This window comes from Lagenorhynchus albirostris, chromosome 2 (assembly GCF_949774975.1).
Source record: "Lagenorhynchus albirostris chromosome 2, mLagAlb1.1, whole genome shotgun sequence".
In the NCBI taxonomy this organism is placed as follows: Eukaryota; Metazoa; Chordata; class Mammalia; order Artiodactyla; family Delphinidae; genus Lagenorhynchus; species Lagenorhynchus albirostris.
Window position 1 is genome coordinate 53,690,413 of NC_083096.1, and position 26,445 is coordinate 53,716,857.

Here is a 26,445-nt window from a genome sequence, read left to right on the forward strand (position 1 = left end):
GCAATGTAAGAGAGTTCCATCTGTCCCAAATCCTCAGTAACTCCTGGCATTATCAGTCTTTTTATTTGTGGGTATATAGTGATATTTCCTTGTTATTTTACTATATGTTTCCCATACGACTAATGCTTTTTAATGTGCATATTGGCCATTTGTATATCTTTTATGAAACATCTATTCAAATCTTTTGCCTATTATTTAAAAATCAGGCCCTTAATAGCATTGAATAGTCAGAATTTTTTATGTATTCTAGATATCAGAAATATGTATTGATAGTATTTTCTCTGAGTCTGTGACTTGCCTTTTTATTAATGGTGTCTTTCAAATAACATATTTAATTTTTATGAATTCCAGGTCATCAGTTTTTAAAAATGATTTAAGCTCTTTCCTTCAGAAATGTTCATCTGCCCCAAATTGTGAAGATTTTTCTCCTTTTTTCTTCTATAATTTTAATAGTTTTAGCTTTCACATTTAAATCCATAATCCATTTCAAGTTATTTTTTTAAAATTAATCTATTTATTTATTTTTGGCTCGTTGGGTCTTTGTTGCCATGCACGGGCTTTCTCTAGTTGCAGCAGCAGGGGCTACTCTTCGTTGTGGTGTGTGGGCTTCTCATTGCGGTGGCTTCTCGTTGCGGGGCATGGGCTCTAGGCACACGGGCTTCAGTAGTTGTGGCACATGGGATCAGTAGTTGTGGCTTGTGGGCTCTAGAGCGCAGGCTCAGTAGTTGTGATGCACGGGCTTAGTTGCTCCAGGGCATGTGGGATCTTCCTGGACCAGGGCTCGAACCCATGTTCCCTGCATTGGCAGGCAGATTCTTAACTACTGCACCACCAGGGAACTCCACAAGTTAATTTTTATTAGATTGTGAAGTAGGGGGTTGGAGTTCAGTTTTTCCCCCAATATGGATATCCACTTGTTCCAAGCATTATTTCTATAAAAGATGAATTTCCCATTGGCTTCTATGTTTAAAATCAATTGAGCAGATATGTATGAATGTACTTCTTGACTCTGTTCTATTGTATTGGCCTATATGTCTGCTCTTAGACTGGTACCACACTCTGTTGATTATTGTAGTTTTATAATAAGCCTTTAAATGAGGTAATGCAAATCCTACAACTTTGATACTCTTTTTCATATTTGTGTTTGCTATTCTAAATTCTTTGTATTTCTATAAATATTTTAGAACAAGAGCTCTCTCCCTCTCTATTTTTTCTGTTGTGATGGTTTGAAAGGACTAATCTAGTAAGAGTCAAATTTTCTCTTTTACATTTTTCTTCAGTGGTTTTGTCTACTTGTTTCTATAAGAAATATGAGATGAGTTTCTGATTTTATTAAAGTCTGTCTGGCTAACTGATATTTTGCGGAGACACTTTTATATATTCATTATGAAATTTTTTCTAGATTGTGCATTTTCACTTCAGATTAGCCCTCTGTAGCATTGAATAGTTTCTTTTTATCATAGTTATATTGTTTTGTGATGAAGCATCACAGCAGTGACATTAATGATTTAATATTGTAAACCTCATTGGTTGCTTGTAAATGCTACCCAAGGATACAGAACTGAAAAGTTAGATGTATCTTCTACTTCAATTTCAAAAGTAAAGAATTGGAACTTTTACTTGCATATCGTTCCCTCCACTTTACTAAATATAGACACATTGCAAAAAGGACAAAATGTCATAGTAGCTTTGGGGACAAAAGATATTTTGTTTTTTAACTATTGTTTTTTTCTCTAGTAGATGTTTTTATAAAATCTTTCTGTTAATCTTTGCTTCATAAGTTATTTTCAATTTTCCAAAGTTCTCTAATAAACACCATCTATCATAGGATATTGTTATACTGTGCACAAAAAGGTGTTTTAGGACAGATGAAGAGTCTACAACTAAGTTAATTTAAGTGAGTATAAATTATAACTTGCTGTAGACTTAGATGAGAAAAATTTGATAATCAGTATATTGATCTTAAAGTGCCTCAAGTTGCACCTTTAATTTTTTTTTTTTTTTTTTTTTGCGGTACGCGGGCCTCTCACTGTTGTGGCCTCTGCCGTTGCGGAGCACAGGCTCTGGACGCGCAGGCTCAGCGGCCGTGGCTCACGGGCCCAGCCACTCCGTGGCATGTGGGATCTTCCCAGACCGGGGCACGAACCCGTGTCCCCTGCATCGGCAGGCGGACTCTCAACCACTGCGCCACCAGGGAAGCCTGCATCTTTAATTTTAAATGCTTCAGTAGAAAGACATTTTATCACAGTGTAAACACTTGGCATTCACAAAACTGTTCCAGAATATATGTCAGATAGTGTACATATTTGTTCTAGCTATTCAGTGATAGCCAGAGGGGACAGAAAAATTAAAAATTTAAAAATAGTTGTTTTAAAGCAAGATCTTGTGGCTTTATATGGGATTAAAACTAAAACCAGCAGCTAATGAAAATAATCATACAAATATATATGTAGACTTTAAATGTGGCTTCACTTTAGTGCCTGCAGAATAAATTCAAGTGTATCCATTCATTCAAGACAGGGGTCAATAAATTAAGACCTGCAAGCCAATTCTGACTCACTGTCTAATTTTGTACAGCAACAAGCTAAGAATAGTTATATATTTTTAACATGTTGAGAAAATATAAAGAATAATTTTTTGTGACATGTGAAAATTATATGAAATTCAAATTTCAACATCCAGGAATAAAGTTTTATTTGAGCCTTGACGCTCTTCTGAAATAAAATTAATAGATATTGCAACCTATACACACATTAAAAAAATTATAGTGTCCTAACTGTAATATAAGGGAGAAATAAAAGGAAAATAATTTAAAATCTAATGTATATTTTAATACATAAATTTCTTGATATGACTGCATTAGATAGTATAATGGAGTCGTCAGATACTTGAACCTACTTACAATAAATAAGTTTGAAACAGTCAGTGAATATTAGAAATGCATGGCTAGTTTGTCTTTATATGTATAATGGGATTCATTTCTATGCTCAGATAATTATTTATAGGTTTTTCACTTGCACAAGAATGAGTGGTAAAAATATCTTTGAATATATATATTCTAAGATAATCAATGTAATCAATAGGATGGGAAGAGGGAAGGCAAAAATAATTTTGTCCTCTGTTCAGATTAGAGACTTAATAGATACATTGAATCCTTTATTTCTTTCTATAGTAATTCATAAAGTCATAAAAATAGCCACTAGACAGAAATACTACAATTCCCATTTATGAGAATAGCACACAGAAAGCAGAAAGAAGTCAAATGGTCAAAGATATTTTTTAATTAAAAATGCAGTTGGGGACTTCCCTGGTGGTCCAGTGGGTAAGACTGCACGCTCCCAGTGCGAGGAGCCCGGGTTCAATCCCTGGTCAGGGAACTAGATTCCACATGCATGCCGTAACTAAGAGTTCGCATCCTGCAACTAAGAAGTCCTCATGCTGCAACAAAGATCCTGCGTGCAGCAACTAAGACCCAACGCAGCATGCATAAATAAATAAATAATCACAAAAGAGAAATAAAAGCAAACATGTCCTTGATAAATAAATGTAAATAGGCTAAACCTCCCATCCAAAGGGAAATACTTTCACATTAGATCATAATATGAAGCATAAATCTGTACTATATATAAGAGTTCCTAAAACTTGGAGCTGTGAATGTTGAAAAGTAAGGTTTACTTCAGGCTAGAAATCATTAAGTCTCATTTTCTCTCCACAGCTCCCCATACCCCGCCCCCCACCCCGGCTCTGGCACTTCATAATGAACAAGATTCAGTCCATGATGAAGTTTAAGTAGTTGTAAATATAATTATGCATTGGAAAATTTCTTTGTTAACTGTAAGACAAAATAAAAACACTAGTTGTATGAGACTTTAAATCAGATCAGATCTTAGTTCATGACAGGCCAGACATTGAGTGGACTAAAAATAAAACTGTAGAAGCCCTAAATAACATAACAAGTTAGAAGATATATACAAACATATATAAAGAAGATGACTTCTTTTAAAATGTCCATGTCAAATTACAGAAAACAAAAATAAAATAAAATAAAAATAGCAGATCACAATACAGTAAGATGAGACATTTATAACTCAATAGGAAAACAGAAAAAAACCCACCACATAGAAATTTAAAAGCTGTTTTGGCAACTCTAGAGTTAAAGTGGAAGTGAAGACACTTTGGTGAAGCTTTTATATATTTGAACCTATGGGATGCAGCTAAAAGTGCTCAGAATAAAATTTCTTGTTTTATGTTCTTAACTAATAAAGAAGGAAGTATGAAAATAAATATTTAACTGAAGATATTAGAGAAAGAACAAAATAAACCTAAGTAAACTAGAAGGAAACTAGTAAGGTAAATGTGAAAAAATGAATGAATTATTTAAAAAAACAATGATTTTCAATCAACAAGCTTTTTAAAAGAAATAAAAGATGCATGTTAGCCTAATCAAGTAAAAACTAGGAGAAACTTCAAGTACACGAAATAAGAAATGAAACTAAGGAAATAACTACAGGTACACTGAAAGAAAAAGTAATAAGGAACTACTTTGCTGAAATCTATTGCAAATAATCTTGGGTTCTTAAATGACAGAGATTATTTTGTAGGCAATGTAGATAATCTGAACTGGTTGTAGAAGGGACAAAACTCCACACAGGCTAATTACAATGGGAAAATTAGGGGAAAGTTGTCAAATAGAAAATAATAAACCTGACTGGAAATGTAGGAGATCTAAAAGGAGAAAAATTTTAAAATACTGCTGAGGAAACAAAATTTGAACAAAGGAAAGATACAGCATATGCCTAAATGGAAAGGCTAAGCATCACAAAAATACTATTTTCCTTAATTAGTGTATAAACTTAACATGATTGCCATGAAAATATCATATAGGATACATTTTTTTGTTTTTTGGAAATAACTTGGTGTTAAAAATATAGTTACAAGATGCTTGGGAAAATTCTGAAGAAAACAGTTAATAAAAGGACACTAGTTCCTACAAGATGCTATAGCATATTTTGATGAATCAGTAATTAAAACTGTGTGGTACGAGTCCATGAACAGAGAATGTCTACAGTTATTCTTATAAGAACTTAGTTTATATGATATAAACTGCATTTCTAATAAATGGGGAAAAGAGATTATTCAGTAAATGGGGTTACTAGGTAACGATGTGGGAAAATATAAATTTACATCTCTTCTCATAGTTTAAAATAAATTCCAGATGGAATGAATATTTAAATGAAAAAAGCAAAAGAAACTGGCAAAGTATTAAAAGAAAATACAGGATATAAGTGTTTTAAATCCTATGGAAAAAAATAAAGCAGAGGGAGATAATTCAGCAAAACAGGGGGTAGAGTGTAGAAAGCTGAAGTTTGAAACAGATTATACCACTTCAGGGTCAGAGACTATCAGGTGCATTGGCCCTGAGGTGGGATTAGGTTTGGAATTTCCTAGGTTTCCCATAAGGCCAGTGTAACTGGAACAAGGGAGAGGGGGAGGCATATCACATACACCGTTTTATAATCACTTTACCTTTTTCTTGAGACCAGGTAGGAGGCCATTAAATGATTTTGAACCAAAGGAATGTTGATTGGACCTGTTTGAAAATAGATTGTAAGGGTCAAGTATGGAAGCAGGGGTACCAATAAGGAGCCTATTATGATAATACAGACATGCGATAATGGTAGCTTAGATGAGAGTGGTGGCAGTGAGAAGTGGTTAGATTCTGTGTGTATTTTGAAGGTTGGGCTGAAAGATTTGATGTTAAAGTTAATTAAAAGAGGGATGGGGTTAGTTAATAAGATGAAGAAGATTTTGATGGGGAATTCAGAAACTCATTTTAGGACAGATTAAGATGCCTGTTACATTAAAATTGGAGCTGTCAAGTAGGCATGAACCAGTAGTGCAGAGAGAGGTCTTGTATGTGAGATAAACATTTGATAGTCATTAGTGTATATATTTAAAGCTTCAAGATTAGATGAGATTCCCCAAAGAAGTCCATGGAGATTAAAAGGAGGTGAGGGATAAGGGCTGAGCTCTGGGATACTTGAGTGTGAAAGTGGAGACAGGAGGAGGAATGAACAATGCATACTCTGATGAAGCTGCCAGTGAGGTGGGAGAAAAATCAACGCTGTTGAGGAGGAGGGAGTGATCATCTAAGTCAGGTGTTGCTGATATTCAAGTAAGATAAGAACTCAGACTTGACTGTTAGATTTAGCAAACTGAAGGTCATTGTTGACCTTGATACAGCATTTTCAGTGGTGGAGGTGAAAGCTTCATTCCAGTGGGTTAAAGGGAAAGGGAGGAGAGGAATTGGAATCGGTGAGTATGGACAACTCTTTTGGTAAATTTCTGCAATCAGAAAGGAAAGGAATAGGATGGTAGCTGAACAGAATTAGGGTTGTAAGAGATGTTTTGTTTGTGTTTCACTTAAAGGAAGAAAACATATTGAAAGGCTTATTGGAAAGATCCAGGAGAATGGAAGAAATGAATGATATAGGAGAGAGGTAGAGAATTGAGGAAGCAATCCTAGAGTAAGCAAGGAAAGCTGGGATCTAGTGTACAAGTAGACATGTTGGTCAGGTCTAGGAGCGTGGATCCTTCACTCAGCGACCAGAGGATGTGATGGTGGTAGCCTTTGGAAATTACCTTCTCGTTCTTTTGTTTGTTTGTTTTTGATAAACTAGAGAGCAAAATAATCTGTTGAGAGTGATTGAGAGGAAAGAGATATGGGAAATTTGAGAAGAATGAAGAAAGTATGTACCTTTCTTTTAAGCAAATGGGAAAGTATATGGGACAAGGGAAATTTACCATAAACCTAGGCAGTGTTAGGGCTCCACCTGAGGATGGTGATCATGCATTTAAAATGTGATGGGAGAACATGTTTTTTTCTCTAGCCATGTTCAACTGTGCCAGTTCAAGCATAGAGTGAGTAGAGAGCTAGATTTAACTAGGGTTAGAGTTTTGCCAAAGAAAACTTTTCTTAGGTATAAGAAATAAGAGAATTAAAAATGATAAAGGAGTACAGAGTTATATGTGAGGGAGTCCTAATTATTGACTACATAACTTGTGGTGGGTAAAGAAAAAGTGAATATGCAAGGCATGGAGGGACAGTGGTGATAAAATCTGTGAATTTTTAGGTTCCCATGGGCTTCAAGGTCTGAAGGATTGTTGGAGCCAGCGAGTTAGCTGGAACAAATGGAAGTGGTTGTCAGAAAGCAGTGTGTCATATATTGAAATTATGGAGGGAATGAAGTTATTGGTAATCAAAAAGCCTGGGGTATGATCATGGTTGTGTGAGATGGAAGTGAGCAGAATAAAAGATCTTTGGAGAAGGGAAAGTCAAGAAACTGATAGACCAGAGTATTAGAATAATCATCTATGTGATTATTGAAATGATTAAGAATTATGACAAGGGTAGATTTGGAGAGAGTGCTATTGAGCTGAAAGTTAAAATTTCCAAGAACTAATGCATTGGTAGAAGGAGTAACAAGGATCAAATTGCATGATATAAGTTACAGGAGATTTTGAGCCTGGGAGGTTTTAGGGAGGAGGGAGAATGGCTGGAAGAAGCTGTGCATAGCAAGGAGGACACTGACTTTATTTCCAAGTCTATTTGAACATGGAACATGAGAGGGCTTTAGGGGAATCGGCATTTTCAGGGAGGAGCTGGGTTTCAGTTAGATTTAGAAAATAAATGGAACATTCAGAGACGAAATTGAAATTATTAGTGGTGTTAATCTGGATGGAGAAAGGTTTAGCTTTATTTAACTATATTAAAAAGCACGTGATTTTTGACCTAGCACTTCATAATCCAGGTATATTTAAGGATATTCTTGCATATGTGAAAAATGACACACATAGAAGGGTATTTATTTTATTGCAGCATTTTTTAACAATGCTAGATAGTAAATGTTCCTTGCTAGACTGGTTAAATAATTTATGATATACCTATATGTTGGAATTCTGTGCAACCACTGGGGGAAAAAATGACGTAGCCCTAATATGTACTGATGTGACATGATTGTCAAGATACTATTAGGGGTGGGGGGAAGAGGGTGATGTGCCAATCTGTATGTACAATATCATCCAATGTGTTTGTTTAAAAAAAAGAATATGAATACATATATGCTTATTCATGCATAGGGTAACTAGTAGGATGCACAAACTGTAACTATTAATTGTCTCTAGGGAGGCCAGTCGGGTGCTTATTTGGCAAGATTGGGAGGGAGACTTGCTTTTCTCTATACTTTTTGAACCATTGCCTATACATATATGTATTTTTTAAAATAAAATAAGTTTTAAGAAAAGATTCAAGCCAGGTTGTGAAGGATCTTCGGTAATGGAGTTTGGATTTTTCATGGTAGTAAATGAAGATAATTATGTGAATAGAGCTGTGTTTTCGGAAATTTTACCTAATATCAGTCCTTCAAATGGATTAGAAAAGATAAAAGTCAGGACTGGCAGACTTGTAAGGAGGCTATTGCAATAGTCCAGGTTTGTGTTAATGCATATTTATGCAAATTTATCAAATGTGTTTTGGTTTAACGTCCTGGTTTTCCATCAGCTAGGTCAATGTTTGGCACATAGCAGGCACGCTGGTTATTTGATGGATGAGAATATTCAAGCATTATCCATTTTCTTCCAGTGGGCCTTCGTAATCATTGACTCTTGACTCCTCTGGCATGTTTTGTTCTTATCATTTGGCATTTGCTTATTTTAATAATAATAATAAAAAAATTTTCCCACTAATTATAAACCCTGTGAGGCTACTTTGCTCTCTTTTTTTCTCCCTCTATTTAAATTGTTGCACAGGATGAATTATGATATGTCATTACTATCATATATAAAATGTAGTAGGTACCATTATTTTATGTTGTTATTACTGTTTATCTTGCCTTTGTGTGTGTTCCTTGAAGACTAGCTGTTTTGTTCTCATTGAAATGGGAGTTTTGCTTAGTGATTGAGAGCATAGACTCTGAAACTAGATGACTTGACTTGGAATTATCCAGTGAACATTGAGCAAATTACTTAACTTTAGTATACCTCAGTTTCCTTATCTATACAGTAGAGATTTGAAGATTAAATATATTTTATGTAAAGTGCTTAAAACAATGCTTGACACATAGTGTTAATTATGTTATGGAAGTTTTCGCAGGTACTACTGATTTGGAAGAAGGTCAGTTGAATAACCTCAATTCTTAAGTACTTTCCCTGTGTTTGTATTCTTTAAAGGTCTGCTCATTTCTTTTCATTAAAAAGGCCATTTCTGAACCTTTCTTTGTTTCCTTGAAATTATAGCAGCCCCTGTCTCTTGGAGCACACTAACATGGTAATGAATTGGACCTTTAACAACTTTGTTCATTTTACATTTTCTTTTTTTAAAAATTTGTTTTTTATTTCATTCTATTTTTTAAATTTATTTTTGGCTGCATCGGGTCTTAGTTGCAGCATGCGGGCTCTTCCTTGCGGCGCTCGGCTTCTCTCTAGTTGTGGCGTGTGGGCTTCTTTCTAGTTGTGGCACTCAGGCTCCAGAGCGTGCAGACTCAGTAGTTGCAGTGTGCGGGCTCCAGTGCACGTGGGCTCTGTAGTTGTGGCACACAGGCTTAGTTGCCCCGCGGCATGTGGGATCTTAGTTCCCTGACCAGGGATCGAACCTGTGTCCTCTGTATTGGAAGGTGGATTCTTAATCACTGGACCACCAGGGAAGTCCCCACTTTACATTTTCTTTTGATAAATTGGATTCTAGTGTTCAGGGATATTAATTCACCTTGTTCGCTAATACATGTTTTATAATTACATAAAAATATGACAGTGGGAATACTGACAAAATTCCCTTCTTGAGATATTGACGTCTTTACATTGCTTTGTGCTACACGGTACTAGATGTATGCATTTATCAGGTGTCTTGTGTGGCCTGTTGCCTTGATGCTTAATCACGTGACTGATGGCCCTTTTGACAAAGAACATAGCCAGTTTCCCACAGCTGAATTACATTTTATAACTGCTTAAATAAATCACTTTTTAAAAACAGTTGAAACATTCCAAGTGTGAAAGACAAATGCAGTTTATTTTCATGTTTAAGTCCACATTCATATAATTTTTCAAAATGTCTTTTAAATTTAAAAAATTCTATGAAACTGAATTTATTATTGCAATTAACTTTCATAAACCACTTGTTTTATTACTGGTGATAGTGGATAGCAGAAATGAATTTTGTATAACAAGACTTCTTATAGTTCTTTTTTGAATTTCATTGCACAAGCAAGTATGTTTTAATTTGTTTACCTTTTTGTTTTTATTTCAGCCTAACTAATCATTGTTTATTATTTTTGTTTTATCAGATTTCATAAATTAAAACAGTTGAAATACTGTATTGTGAAATAAGAACCCATCTATTTTGAATTAGCTCTCTGCACCTGAAAACTACATTATTCTTTTGAGTTATTCCATGATCTATTTCTAGAGTCTAACTTTGTTTTCTTTGGGAACAAATATGATTAAATCTGTGTGAGGTTGGGAACAAATGATTCATGTTTGGAAGTACTTAAATTCTGAGTCTTAATTACGTGGAAGTACTTGCATTTTTTTTTTTAAAGGAAGCTGTTGGTCTTCTTTTTCCTTTTAACCAGAATTTACTAGAAATAATACTATTCTTTATACTTTTTGATCAGTATTTCTATTAAAATCTTGTTTTCAAACTACAGAAAACCTCAATATCCTAGAATATTAAGAAAGGATACTATCTAGGTCCTTGTAATACTAACATATTAAGAAGAAAACAGAACCAGAATGTAAGAAAACGATAGCAGTAAAGTCAAAACAAAAAGTTAATTTTTTAGTATGGGAGTTAATAATGATCTGATATAGCTAAAAAATAACTTTGTTGAAAAAAGAGAGCTGTGTGGAATAACGAGGTAGCAAAGGAAGAAATAATAGACTCAATTTCTTATTTAATATCATCAAATCCATTCCTTTGACAGCATTTTAATTTATATGCCAGTTTTCTTCCTGCAGTATCTTTTGACTTTTATTTTAATAAGTTAGTGTTTAAACTTTTTTTGTATTAAAAACAAATAATTTGGAAGTGGCATGTTGACTTTTACTCGTACAACATTTGGAATGTTTTTGACTTATTAGCCATGCATGTTTGTAGGAGGAGGAAAAGTATTTAGAGATAACATAACTGGTATTCCCTTGAAGTCTCAGCCATAACAAAATTTCCTGTTAAGTATAGGATTTCTGTTAACTCTGTCCTTTGACAGACACAGTAATATTTCTCCTTCTGTGGAATGAGGCTGTGAGTATAAATTGAGTTGGGATAGATGAATAGTTGCCATCAATACAGTTATGCTGGATTAGAGTCCGCAGGGCAGATGACATTAGCTGAGACAGCAGTTCAGCTGAAATTGTTGTACAGATAAATCTATTGCATTGCTACATAGTCATACTGTATTGGAGGGAGCATTTGCCGAATTGTGCAATAGTCAATGACATTTAATCAAATTCCTTTAAAAAATTTATAAAATTAAGGAAGGATTTAAAGCTATAATGAAAACTGAGCATTTAAAAGTGTATTTTTATGGGAAGTATTCTTAATATGTCCTTATTTTCCTTATTTATTATCAGCTTAGCAAAGATTCTTACTATATTATTAACTAACCATATATTTTTTGGTAAAAGGATATCACAGTTAATCTATGCAGTAGAGTATGTCATGTAGGTATTTGTATGCATTTAGTAAATGCTTGAAATATGCAGAGTACTAGCATATCATTTTAGCCACTTACAAGATGCTTTGGGCAAGTTACCTCAACTCTAGTCCTCAGTTTTCTCATGTGTAAAATGTGGATAAATTAATACTTATCTGATAGGTTATGATGAGAATTAAATGAGTTAATATGTGCAGTGGTTATAGTTAGTGAGTGGTCAATGAATGTTTATTATTATTATATAATTAGTTGAAGATCAATAAGAATTCTTTTGTATTCTCTAATTTTATGAATAAGCTTCTAGAAAGATGCTTAACTCATTGAGAAATAATGTATGTGATGATTCATTTTACTCTTAATTCCATTAGGTCACTTAGTATTCTTGCTGATTATGTAGCAACTTTTTTAGGACTCCAAGTTGAGGTCTGTAAAGGTGAATAAAGCCTTGTGCTCTGCTTTGAAGTAGCTTATTTTGAAACTTCTATTAAAAAGTCAGTAAGAGGGATGAATTTCCTAAGTAACTTGAATTGGAGAGATTTTTAGTTTTTCCCTTGTTTGTTTGTGGTTCATAAATCAGAGAGATCATATCTGATTGGGAGATTAGAAATGGATTGGGGGAAACATAATGATTATTCAAAGATTCCATTCTTATGTGTATTTTATCCTTTTGTCATCACCTCTTCCTTAATCGCTTCAGTAATTCAGCTTGTGTACTCATTTATTTATTAAATAACTTTAAAAATTGTGAAATCCTATCATCCCCACAGTATGGTAGGAAGGGAAATAGCTAGAATTTATGGAAAGATTTATTGGCAATTCTCTTTTGACGTATTTTTAATGTGCCAAACTATTGAATCTTCCCTCACTACTTTTACAGTATTACTTGTTAGCCTTGACAGTTGGGTGTGTCGTTTGTAATATGGTTACTAAAGCCAAATTGAAAAACATGTCAAGTTACTAGGAACACAAGAACCATCTATGGTTCAGAATTGTGTAGCTGTGCACAGTTCTCCACCACTTGTAATTTTATATGCCTTGATAATGACTTAATCTGGATATAAGGTCTAGTACAACTTGAGGGCATTTCAAGTAGATCTATTATCCTTGTAAACAGAATCACTTTAGAAATAGAAAAAAACAAATTCTGAAATGTTGTCACTGTAAACATCACAAGGGTAGGTAAATAGTCTTACTGACCCACGTATGTACTTTTTCCCTTAGTATTGAATTTGACCGGGATTGTGACTACTTTGCAATTGCTGGGGTTACAAAGAAGATTAAAGTCTATGAATATGGCACAGTCATTCAGGATGCGGTGGATATTCATTACCCTGAAAATGAAATGACCTGCAATTCCAAAATCAGGTATTTACATTATTTCCTTGGCCTAATGCAGTGTGTATATAACAGTTAGTATCTATAATTAGTATGAGTTTGTTATGGTACCTTTTCGTGAGACTCCTTACTCATTCATGGTGAACACTTTAATTGTATACAGAGGATACGTCAGAATATCTTTTTTATAGACATGGGTTGCTTTTTCCCTGTGGGGGTTAGTAGTTAGTGTTTTTCTGTTTGCCAGATGAAAATCCTCTTTCTTTCACTTAATCAAATAAAGGTCTTTATTGTAGATGGCCTTTCATGGGGTATTTTTTTTTAACATCTTTATTGGAGTATAATTGCTTTACACTGGTGTGTTAGTTTCTGCTTTATAACACAGTGAATCAGTTATACATATACATATGTTCCCATATCTCTTCCCTCTTGTGTCTCCCTCCCTCCCACCCTCCCTATCCCACCCCTCTAGGTGGTCACAAGCCACCTAGCTATTTCCCTGTGCTATGTGGCTGCTTCCCACTAGCTATCTATTTTACGTTTGGTAGTGTATATATGTCCATGCCACTCTCCCACTTTGTCACAGCTTACCCTTCCCACTCCCCATATCCTCAAGTCTGTTCTCTAGTAGGTCTGTGTCTTTATTCCCGTCCTACCCCTAGGTTCTTCGTGACCTTTTTTTTATTATTCCTTAGGTTACATATATATGTGTTAGCATACGGTATTTGTTTTTGTCTTTCTGACTTACTTCACTCTGTATGACGGACTCTAGGTCCACCCACCTCACTACAGATATCTCAATTTCATTTCTTTTTATGGCTGAGTAATATTCCATTGTATATATGTGCCACATCTTTACCCATTCATCCGATGATGGACACTTAGGTTGCTTCCATGTCCTGGCTATTGTAAATAGAGCTGCAATGAACATTTTGGTACATGACTCTTTTTGAATTATGGTTTTTCAGGGTATATGCCCAGTAGTGGGATTGCTGGGTCGTATGGTAGGTCTATTTGTAGTTTTTTAAGGAAACTCCATACTGTTCTCCATAGTGGCTGTATCAATTTATATTCCCACCAACAGTTCAGAAGGGTTCCCTTTTCTCCACACCCTCTCCAGCATTTATTTCTAGATTTTTTGATGATGGCCATTCTGACCGGTGTGAGATGATATCTCATTGTAGTTTTGATTTGCATTTCTCTAATGATTAATGATGTTGAACATTCTTTCATGTGTTTGTTGGCAATCTGTATATCTTCTTTGGAGAAATGTCTATTTAGGTCTTCTGCCCGTAGCCCAATGAATAGTGTCTCAGAGTTAAGAATTTTTCCTCTAGCATGCGTATATCTAAACATTATAATTGTTTACAGTTTTAAGAATTCTTTTCAGAAGAACATTTTGCTTCTTTTCATGAGGGCATAGTATTTAAGTTTCATGTATTAGGGATTAGAGTTCATAATTAGTGCTTTTTAAACCCTGAGTACTGTTAAGGCTGCAGAAACTGGACCCTACTTCTGATCTCCACCCCCGCCCCATGCCCCACCCCCAAATCTTGGAGGAATCCTAGAATCTGTATTTTTAAAACAAGCTTCCCTGTTTTCATAGGCACTGGCTTAAAAGGGAGTGATGTAAGGAAATCACTTAATAATAAATTTATTTAGAACTTTCAACATTTTCCAGTCATCTTTGTACCTTTTTTATCTGGATGAATGACACATATAGTCAGTGTGTATATGTACTCATTTTAATAATGTTAATAATGTAGCAAGTATTGTAGTCTTTATTTGTTATAGCTTTCTTTTTTGTTTTCTAATTCGTTCATAAAAATGGTAGGCTGATAGTGCTCATTCATCAGTGGTGCTCATGATTGAGAATCTGTTATAGTTATTAGTTTATATACTTTATTCCTAAGTGAAAAGAATACAACGTGAGTAAGACATAACTTTATTGAAATCTAATGTGGCAGGCATTGTCCTAAGTGCTTTGTCTTAAGCTGACCGTTGTTGCCCCATTTTATACACAAGGAAGCTGAAGCACAAAAAGGTTCATTAACTTGCTTAAGATTGCACAGCTATTCTCTGGAGGAGCCAGGATTCAAACAGAAGTAGTTTGGTTCCAGAATCTGTGCTTCTAACCATTTCATGCTACTCATTTATAAAATAGGGGCTCTAATACTAATATGTATTTCATAGGATTGTACTTTAAGTAAATCCACATAATGCACTCAGCACAGTACTTGGCCCACATCAAGTAAATGTTACTATAATGAAAATATGGATTAGAGGGTTTACCTTTTCTGTCTTGACATATGTAAAAATTATGGCAGTACTCTATGCATCTTGGAATAAAGAGAAGGAAACAGTTCAAGGCTGGAAACTATGGGCTTGGGGCTGAAAGGATCAATATGTAAGCTTGCCTAAAACCAATTTGGAGCACACCAATTGTGAAAGTGAACTAAATTACCCAAAGCCGCAGCTAGTAAGTTGCAGATCTGGAATTTAAGCTCAGGTCTATCTAAATCCAAGGCTCTTAACTGTTTCATATAATTTCTCCCAGAAATTCTAACAAGTATACTTAAAGTTGCAAATGAACTCTTCCAACCCCTAAAATTTAGCATGAATGCAACTAGTAGAGAACAAAAAAGCTTTGTGTTCAAATGCTTGGAAATCACCTAGGTTAATTGCTTTGCTTTCTAGGTGACTTTTTTCTATAATATACATTAGCTTTACTGTATGCATGATGTGCATATGTGTCTAACCAAAAGAGTGTATTTTTAGATGTCGCATTCTCAGTTTTGAAACATTTGAGAATAGCTGAAACCATAAATGTTAAAAGTTTATTTAATTCTAACTGTTAAATGCATTTAATTGAAATTTCAGTCATACACTTACATTAGTTAAGATTTGGGTGTAAATACAGAAATCCAATTCAAACCAGTTTATTGGTTTATATGATTGGGCACAGCTGGATCCAGGGGCCTAAATAGTCTGATTAGGTCTGTCATTCTGCCATGGCATGTTATTGCCCCCTTGGCCTCTATTATCTTCACTTACAGACGTGCTTTTCTCATGTATCAAGGATGGCCAGTAGCAACTTTAGGCTCATCATATCCATCTTCAAGCTCGTGACGAGCATGAAAAGTGGTTACAGGTCATAACTTGGTAGTTTCAGTTGAAAAATCTGGGAATTATTTGATACCTTTCTTCCCAGATGTATTGTGGGCAGAATAATGATTGTGAACTCATGTAAACCATTTTGAAAGGGTTCTAATCTTTCTGAACACATCAAAATTCTTTGTACCCATTGTTATTTATTTTTTTGTAAAATGAGGCTTAACAGTATTCCTTTCTTTCAGCTGTATCAGTTGGAGTAGTTACCATAAGAACCTGTTAGCCAGCAGTGATTATGAAGGCACCGTCATCCTATGGGATGGATTCACAGGACAGAGGTCAAAGGTCTATCAGGTAAATAAGGTTACTAGTTACTTGTTTTAAGTATCACATTTTCACTTTTTAATAATTGTAGAGCTTCATGTGTTTTATAGTTACAAATTTAAAGTCATTATTTAGCATTTTCTATACCTATGTAATTCCAAAGAGATGTTTCTCTGAAGCATCTCTTCAGACTTCTTGCATTTGTAGAATGTATCAAATGAATTTCCAAAAGCAGTAATTTTGTAAATGTGTATATAAAAAGTTTAGGAACTACTTTGCATCTCATTTGTTTTCATAACCAGTTCTTTTCCCTCCCACCATAGTGATAAATTGGTATCAAGTTTGTTTGTTTTGCTTTATTTATTTTAAGATCTATATTCTGTTTGAGACTACTTTGTCTTCCTTCTCCATCCAGGAGCATGAGAAAAGGTGTTGGAGTGTTGACTTTAATTTGATGGATCCTAAACTCTTGGCTTCGGGTTCTGATGATGCAAAAGGTACTATTTGAGTTCCCTCCCCCAACTTAATTCCTTTTACTGACAGAGATGCAGATATTTATTGAAACTCATAACAATCCTTTGTGATTACTGATTATTCTAAACATAATCTACTAAGCACAAAAATCTATATTTCTTGGAGTGAAAGAAAAATGAATATGCTGCATCTTCATTATGATAATGTTTTCTGGGTTCATGCCACACTGTGACATTTTTATAACCAGTTCCTTTATATATACCATGAAATGAACTTCAGACATCTCTGTATTTTGAATTATATTAAATTCTGACTGCATACCAAAATCTTTTAATGAAGTTTATCATGTTTCAAGGCAAAAATTCTACATCTCTTTCTGCCAATTTTTTTTTAAAATATAAATTTATTTATTTATTTTTGGCTGTGTTGGGTCTTCGTTGCTGTGTGTGGGCTTTCTCTAGTTGTGGTGAGCGGGGGCTACTCTTCGTTGTGGTGCACGGGCTTCTCATTGTCATAGCTTCTCTTGTTGCAGAGCACGGGCTCTAGACGCGCGGGCTTCATTAGTTGTGGCACATGGGCTCAGTAGTTGTGGCTTGCGGGCTCTAGAGCGCAGGCTCAGTAGTTGTGGTGCATGGGCTTAGTTGCTCCATGGCATGTGGGATCTTCCTGGACCAAGGCTCAAATCCGTGTCCCCTGCATTGGCAGGCGGATTCTTAACCACTGCTCCACCAGGGAAGCCCTCTTTCTGCCAATTTAATTTACCTCTCTTCTATTTTTTTTTTTTTATTTTGGTATATCCATCTTTACTATTCATTCTTTTCTGTTAACCTTACTGTCTTGTTTTGGCCTGGTTCTTCTCATCATTATATTTATAAAGCCCTGTTAACAGGTTTCCTTTATCTTAATAGCCTTAATTTCTTTGCCCTTTCCTTCTTTTCAACATGTAACTTGCAGACTAGTGGATAGATAGGCAAGGGTGGCTCTACCATTGAAAACTTTATTTCACAATGATAGAGCTGTCCTATTCTGTAAAAGGGAAATGACATGACTGGCTTGACCCCAAAAAAGTTTTAGATCAGAAAGTAGCAAGTTTTTTACCCACAGTATATATAGATTGTAATACTTCGCTTCGCAATTGCTTTAAGAAATTATCTTCGAATTTCTGAATTATTTAGAGAATTGTGCTACAATTGACATTTTTATGTTGGAATACAAAGCTACATTAATTAAACTTTTTTTTTTAAAAATAATGTAGTGGGGTAGCCTTTATTGAGAATACTTGTGTACTTCCTCAGGAAAATAGAAGTAACTTAAGTAGGAAGAGCAATTTAAGTAGGAAGAGATTTTTTTTTTAATTACTTACTGATTTTATTTTTTTAAATTTATTTTTGGCTGCATTGGATCTTCGTTGTGGCAAGCGGGGGCTACTCTTCTTTGCGGTGCATGTGCTTCTCATTGCAGTGGCTTCTCTTCTTGCGGAGCATGGACTCTAGGCGCATGGGCTTCAGTAGTTGTGGCACGTGGTCTCAGTAGTTGTGGCACACGGGGTTAGTTGCTCCGCGGCATGTGGGATCTTCCCAGAGCAGGGATTGAACCCGTGTCCCCTGCATTGGCAGGCAGGTTCTTAACCACTGCACCACAAGGGAAGTCCCTTGATTTTAAATTGTATTAAGATACACATAAAATAAACCATTTTAACCATTTTAAAGTATACTGCTCAATGGCATTAAGTACCTTCACATTGTTGTGCATCCTTCACCACTGTCAATCCATAGAACCTTTTTCGTATTGCAAACCTGAAACTCTGTGTCAGAAGCTGTTTCTGTTTTACTGAAACAGTAACTCCCCATTCCCCCTTCACCAGCCCCTGGCAATCACCTTTCTAATTTCTGTTTCTTGTGACTGGTTTATTTCACTTAGCATAATGTCTTTTAGGTTCATCCATGTTGTAGCATGTGTTAGAATTTTGTTCTTTTATAAGACCAAAAAATAATCTATTGTATGAATATACCACATTTTGTTTCATTCGTTGATGGATAGACACTTGGTTGCTTCCCCTTTCTGGCTATTGTGAATAATGCTGCTATGAACATGAATGGCAAAATATCTCTTCATATCCCTGCTTTAAGTTCTTCTGGGTATATACTCAGAAATGGAATTGCTGGATCATATGATACATACTTAATTTTTTTAGGAACTGCCATTCTGTTTCCCACAATGGCTGCACCATTTTATATTCCCACCAACAGTACCCAACTATTTCCATTTCTCCACATCCTTGCCAATACCTGTTCTTTTATTTTTCCTTTTTTTTTTAATAATGATTTTAATGGGTATGAAGTGGTATCTTACTGTGGTTTTGCTTTGCTGGCATTTCCCCAGTGATAGTGATGTTGAACATTTTTTCATGTGCTTATTAGCCATTTGTATATCTTCTGAGGAGAAAGGTTTATTCAGGTCCTATGCCAATTTTTTAATTGGGTTTTGTTGTTATTGAGTTTTGGAGTTCTCTATGTATTCTGAATATTAATCCCTTATCATGATTATCAAATATCCATTATATATGATTTATTAATATGTGCTTTGATGCACACAATTTTTTCATATTGATGAATTCCAAATTGCCTATTTTTTTCTTTTGTTGCCTGTGCCTTTCGTGTCATATTCAAGAAGTCATTGCCAAATCCAATGTAATAAAGCTTATGGCCTATTTTTCCGTCTAACAGTTTTATGGTTTTAGCTCTTACATTTGTGGCTTTGATCCATTTTGAGTTCACTTTTGTATATGGTGTAAAGTAAGGGTCTGACTTCATTTTTTACATGTGAATATCCAGTTTTCCCAGAACCACTTGTTGAAAAGATTGTCCTTTCTCCATTGAAAAGTCTTAGCACCCTAGTTAAAAATCATTTTATCATATCTCTGAGGGCTTATTTTTGGACTCTGTTCTTTTCCACTGGTCTATATATTGGTCATTATGCCACTACCATACTGTTTTGATTACTGTAGCTTTGTTTTGAAATCAGGAAGTGAGTCTTCCATTATTTTTTCTTCTTTTTCAAGATTGTTTCGGCTATTTTAGATCTATTAAGATTCCACATAAATCTTAGGATGGATTTCATTCTATTTCTGCAAAAAAAAATTTCATTGAGATTTTGTTACAGATTGCATTGAGGCTTATCGATTTAATTGATCTTTTCAAACCAGCTTTTGGTTTCATTGGTTTTCTCTATTGACTTCCTGATTTTAATTTATTGACTTTTGCTCTAATTTTTATTACTTCCCTTCTGCTTACTTTAGATTTAATTTGCACTTCTATTTCTAGTTTCCTAAATTGGAAGCTCAGATTATTGATTTTGCATCTTTTTTCTTTGCTTAATATGTGCATTCAGTGCTATAAATTTTCCTCTGAGTGCTGCATCCCACAGATTTTGATAAGTTATATCTTCATTCTCATTTAGTTCAAAATATTCTTAAATTTCGCTTGAGGTTTTTTATTTGACTTATGTATTACTTAGAAGCATGTTGTTTGATCTCCAAGTATAATTCCATTGTGGTCTAAGAAATACACTGTATGATTTCCATTCTTTTAAATTTGTTAAGGTGTGTTTTATGGCTCAGAATGGATGAATGTTGCATGTGACTTTGAGAAGAATGTGTATCCCACTGTTGTTGGATAAAGTAATATGTAGATATCAATTATATTCAGTTGATTTATGGTTCTGTTGAGTTCAACTGTGTCCTTACTGATTTTCTGCTTGCTGTATCTGTCCATTTCTGATAGAAGGGTGTGACATTTTTTAGATTCTACATTAATCTGTGTATTTCTTCTTTTACTATACCACATTGTCTTGATTTGTAGCTTAAGTCTTGAAATCATTTAGTGTGAATCCTTCATCTTTGTTCTTGAAAATGATTTTAGCTCTTTACTTTCTCTGCTTTCCCATAAACAGTTTAGAATCAAGTTGCCAGTACCTACAGAAAATCCTGCTGGAATTTTGATTGAGATAGTATTGAATCTATAGATTAATATGGGATGAATTGATATCTTAATGCATTGAGACTTCCATTCCATGAACGTGGTTTATCTCTTCATATTTAGTCCTTTCTGGATTTCTCTTATCATAGTTTTATTGTTTTATAGTTTTTGAATGCAGATCTTGCACATTATTACAACTAAATAGTTTAATATTTGGTGCTATTGAAAATGGTATTTAAAATATTAATATCCATTCATTTTTTACTAGTTTATAGAAAAACAATTGATTTTTTAAATATAAATTACATTTCAACAACCTTGCTGAAGCACTCTTTACTTTTTTTTTTTTTACATCTTTATTGGAGTATAATTGCTTTACAATGGTGTGTTAGTTTCTGCTTTATAACAAAGTGAATCAGTTATACATATACATATACATATGTTCCCATATCTCTTCCCTCTGCATCTCCCTCCCTCCCAACCCCCCTCTCCCACCCCTCTAGGTGGTCACAAAGCACCGAGGTGATCTCCCTGTGCTATGTGGCTGCTTCCCACTAGCTATCTATTTTACGTTTGGTAGCGTATATATGTCCATGCCACTCTCTCACTTTTGACTGCACTCTTTACTTTTAAGAGAGTATGTGTGGCGATTCCTTGGGCCAATCATGTTGGCAAACAGAAACATTAATACCTTTTCATTTTCAACATGTGTGCCTTTCTCTTTTTTTTGCTTGCTTTATTGTACTTGCAGGAACTTCCAGAACAAGAGTGGTGACAGCAAATATCCTTGCCTTGTTCCTGATCTTATGCGGAAAGCTTATAGTCTTTCATCATCAATATGATGTTAGATTTAGGTTTTGCATTAGGCATTTTTTTGTGTCAAGTTAAGGAAGTTCTGTTCTAGTTTGCTGAGAATTTTTTATCATGAATGGATGTTGAATTTTGTCATGCTTTTTCTGTATCTATTGAGATGATTCTATTGTTTTTCAGTATCATGAACTATAATGATCTGGTTTTTTTTAATTAATTAATTTTATTTTATTTATTTTGACTGTGTTGGGTCTTTGTTGCTGTGCGCGGGCTTTCTCTAGTTGCGGCAAAGGAGGGCTACTCTTCATTGCAGTGTGCAGGGTTTTCATTGCAGTGGCTTCTCTTGTTGCAGAGAACGGGCTCTAGGCACGCGGGCTTCAGTAGCTGTGGCTCGTGGGCTCAGTAGTTATGGCTCGCAGCCTCTAGAGCGCAGGCTCAGTAGTTGTGGCGCACGGGCTTAGTTGCTCCGCTGCATGTGGGATCTTCCTGGACCAGAGCTCAAATCCGTTTCCCCTGTATTGGCAGGCAGATTCTTAACCACTGCGCCACCAGGGAAGCCCTGTAATGATCTGTTTTCAAATCTTGAGGTAGCCTTACATTTCCAGGAAAAACCTCATCTTGGTCATGATGTATTATCTGTCTTTTCTATATTGTTAGATTTGATTTGCTAATTTTTGGGGGGGGAATTTTTACATCTATGTTTATGAGGGTTATTTTTTCTATGCTTGTAATGTCTTTTTGTATCAGGATAATGCTGGCCTCCTAAAATGATTTTCCTTTTTCTGTGTGTGTACCCCTGGGTGGGGTGGGTGGAGGGAAGTGATTATTTAGAATTGTTACTGTTTTACTCTTAAATGTTTGGTAGAATTTGTTATTGAAGCTTTCTGTCCTGGAGTTTTCTTTGTTTGAAGGTTTTAACTAAGAACTTAATTTCTTCAGTAGATTTAGAACTGTTCAATTCATCTATTTCTTTTTGAGCGAGTTTTGATAGTTTGTATCTTTCAGGAATTGGTATTTTGTGTCCTTTCTTTTTTTATTACTTATGTACTTAGATCAGTGTGATGTTAGGTTTATCAATCTTATTGATCTTTTCAAATATCTGATTTTATTGGGTTTTCTCTTTTCAGTTTCATTGATGTTTGTCCATTAATTTTTTCTTCTTGCTTTGGGTTTAATTTCTTCTTTTTCTAGGTTGTTACAGTTGAAGTTTATGTCATTGATTTGAGCATTTATCTTTTCTAATATAAATATTTTTTGTTATACATTTCCCTTTAAGCACTACTTTAGCTGATCCCACAGATTTTCATATAATGTGTTTTTCATTCAATTTAAGATTACATCTGTGACTTCCCCAGTGGTCCAGTGGTTAAGACTCCGTGCTTCCACTGCAGGGGGCACAGGTTTGATCCTTGGTCAGAGAACCACATGCCACGTGGCACAGCCAAAAAAGTAAATAAATAAATAATATAAAAATAAATAAATAAAATTACATCTAATATCTCTTGTGATTGTCTTGCTTGGCTAAGAATTATTTTAAAATATTTTAACATTTTCCATCTTTTTAAAAAATGTCAGAGCTCTTACTGTTATGGATTTATAGCTTAATTCTTTTAAAATTACAGAACATATTTTTATATAATTTTAATCCTTTTAAATTTGTTATGATTTGTGGCCCAGAATACAGTCTACCCTGGTAAATATTCCAAGTGCATCGAAAAAATCTATACTCTGCTGTTTGATGGAGTGTTCTATAAGTGTCAGATCAATCTTGTTGATAATATTTTTTTTGGTTTTCTATTTCCCCCCTTTTTTGGTCTCCTTGTTTTATTAATTATGAAACAGGAGTGTTGAAATCTAGTTTTATTTCTCTTTTCAGTTATCTTGGGGAGGAGGGTGTTTTGCCTCATTTTGGGGGGAAGTTCTATTGTTAGGGTCAGGAACATTTAGAAATCTTATATTTTCTTGGTGAACTGACCCTTTTATCAGTATTTAGTGTCACTCTTCATCCCTATTGATATTCTTTCTTCTGAAACTGCTTTGTTAGATATTCATCAAACCAGTAATTTCATTCTTTTCTCCTTTGGGATTCCAACTGCATGAATGTTAAACCTTTTTATTTTGTCTTATAGGTCCCTGAGACTCTGTCCTTTTCTTGTCAATATTTTTTCCTTTCTTCAGATTGAGTAATTTGTCTTCTGTCTTCTCGTTCACTAACTTTTATGTGTCCATCTCCCTTTTGCTATGAATTTACCTCAGTGAATCTTTTATGTAAATTACTGTAATTGTTTTAAAATTTTCTATTTTGTTCTTTTTCACAGTTTCCATATCTCTCTGAATACATCTCTCTTTCCATTAATTTTAAACGTTTATTACTTTTACCCCATGGAACATAGTTACAATAGTTGCTTTAACATCTGTTTTATAGCATTGCTCTGTTGATTGCATCTTCCTTTGAAAATTCTTCACATTTTCCTGGATTTTTGTATGTTGAGTTATTTTGAGGTTATATGTTAAGCATTTTGAATATTATTTTGTACAACTCTGGGTACTGTGCAGATTTTCTGGAGAGTGCTGTGTTTTGTTTTTTTAAATCGGGTAACCAGTTGGTTTAGATTTTGACTGTGAGTTCTATCGTGCCTATGTGAGTGCTTGTTTTACTGTCAGGTCAGTTTTCAAAGCCTTTGCTGTGCTCCATTGGTTTGTCTGATGCATATGCCAGTCAGAGGTTAATCTGGAAATTAGTAGGTCTTTTCAAACGTAGTTCAATGCTCATAGCCTTTGCCATTCTACTTTGTGTCCATCTTGCACATAGAACTCAGAAGTAACTATAAGCCTTATGCTGTTCATACACAGAAGTATGGGATCTCCTTTTCCAGTGCTTTCTTTTTGAAGTTTCTCCTGCACACTCTTCATCCCCCAGAGTCTTTTTTACTGAGGGTTTCTCCAGAAAGTAGGGTTTTCTGTACAGAGGAGTTAGTCCTTTTTGTGGCCGTGGAGATGGAGTTTCTCTTGGTGCATTAGCTTCCCATGCTGATGCAGCTCTGTGACTAAAGCCCTCCCTTGGGGAAGAGTTGAAAGAGAAAAAGGATGAAACAAAAGAAAAACAATGAAAATTACTCCCAAACCTCTGGCTTGCAAGAACCCCTTTTATTAGTCTTATGGCCAGATACACAGGGATTTTCCTTAGTTTTTGCTGATTGAGGTACTGACTTTGCCTCTCTGTGGGAGAATAGAGGGAGGAGCAAAACAGTATTCTCACCTCCATGTTGGTCACTTCCTAAGTCTTGAATTTCCTCCCCCGCATGACTGGTTTTCCTTATTATTCACATTCCTCAGAGAGTCACTTTCTGTTTTCTTGATAATTGTCCAGAGTAAACTCACAGTGAGAGAGACTGACAGATTACTCTGTCTTGGTTGGTACTAACATTCCCAAGTGCATTTAAGCCTTTCTCAGAAGTGTTACAGACATACCTCGTTTTATTGCACCTTGCTGATACTATGTTTATTACAAATTGAGGGTTTATGGTAACCCTGTATAGAGCAAGTCTATTGGCGCCATTTTTCAACAGCTTTTGCTCATTTCATGTCTCTCTGTCACATTTTGGTAATTCTCACAAAACTTCAAACTTATTCAGTGTTTTTGTATGTGTTATGGTGATCTGTTATCAGTGATCTTTGGTGTTTCTATTGTAATTGTTTTGGAGTGCCACACACTGCACCTATATAAGATGGCAAACTTAATCGATAAACGTAGTGTGTGTTCTGATTGCTCCACCCCTGTCCGTTCCTCTGTCTCTCTCCTTCTCCTCAGGCCTCCCTATTCTCTGAGACATAACAATGTTGAAATTAGGCCAGTTAATGACCCTCTGTTGGCCTCTAATTGTTCAAGTGAACAGAAGAGTTGCACATCTCACTTTATTATTTATTTATTTTTTATAAATCGAAGTATAGTTGATTTACAATGTTTGTGTTAATTTCTGCTGTGCAGCAAAGTGATTCAGTTATACATATATATACATTTTTTTCACATTCTTTTCCATTATGGTTTAACTATACTGAATATAGTCCTCTGTGCTCTACAGTAGGACCTTATTGTTTATCCATCCTATATATAATAGCTTACATATGCTAACCGCAACCTCCAACTCCATCCCTCTCCCATTCCCCTCCCCCTTGGCAACCACCAATCTGTTCTCTAAGTCTGTGAGTCTGTTTCTGTTTCGTAGGTAAATTCATTTGTGTCATACTTTAGATTCCACATATAAGTGATGTCATATGGTATTTGTCTTTCTCTTTCTCACCTCGCTTAGTATGATGATCTCTAGGTCCATCCATGTTGCTGCAAATGGCATTATTTCATTCTTTTTTATGGCTGAGTAGTAATCCATTGTATGTATGTATGTATGTGTGTATATATATATATATATATATATATATATATATATACCACATTTTCTTTATCCATTCCTCTGTTGATGGACATTTAGATTTTATCCATGTCTTGACTATTGTGAATACTGCTGCTTTGAACATAGGGGTGTATGTATCTTTTTGAATTATAGTTTCATCCAGATATATGCTCAGGAGTGGGATTGCTGGATCATATGGCAACTCTATATTTAGTTTTTTGAGGAACCTCTATACTGTTTTCCATAGTGTCTGCACCAACTTACATTTCCACCAACAGTTTCCACCAACAGTTCCCTTTT

At 34.9% G+C, this 26,445-nt stretch overlaps 1 protein-coding gene across 7 annotated transcripts in view; it reads left to right on the top strand.

The window, feature by feature from the left end:
* The window catches only part of COP1 (COP1 E3 ubiquitin ligase), a 268,166-nt gene that overhangs the window by 145,001 nt on the left and 96,720 nt on the right, over window positions 1-26,445 (top strand). For all 7 annotated transcript variants that reach the window (XM_060132901.1, XM_060132909.1, XM_060132916.1 and 4 more), the window contains 3 exons: window positions 12,927-13,070; window positions 16,397-16,505; window positions 16,891-16,972. In XM_060132901.1, coding sequence (XP_059988884.1) covers window positions 12,927-13,070; window positions 16,397-16,505; window positions 16,891-16,972 — 335 coding nt within the window. The remainder of the gene's footprint in view (window positions 1-12,926; window positions 13,071-16,396; window positions 16,506-16,890; window positions 16,973-26,445) is intronic.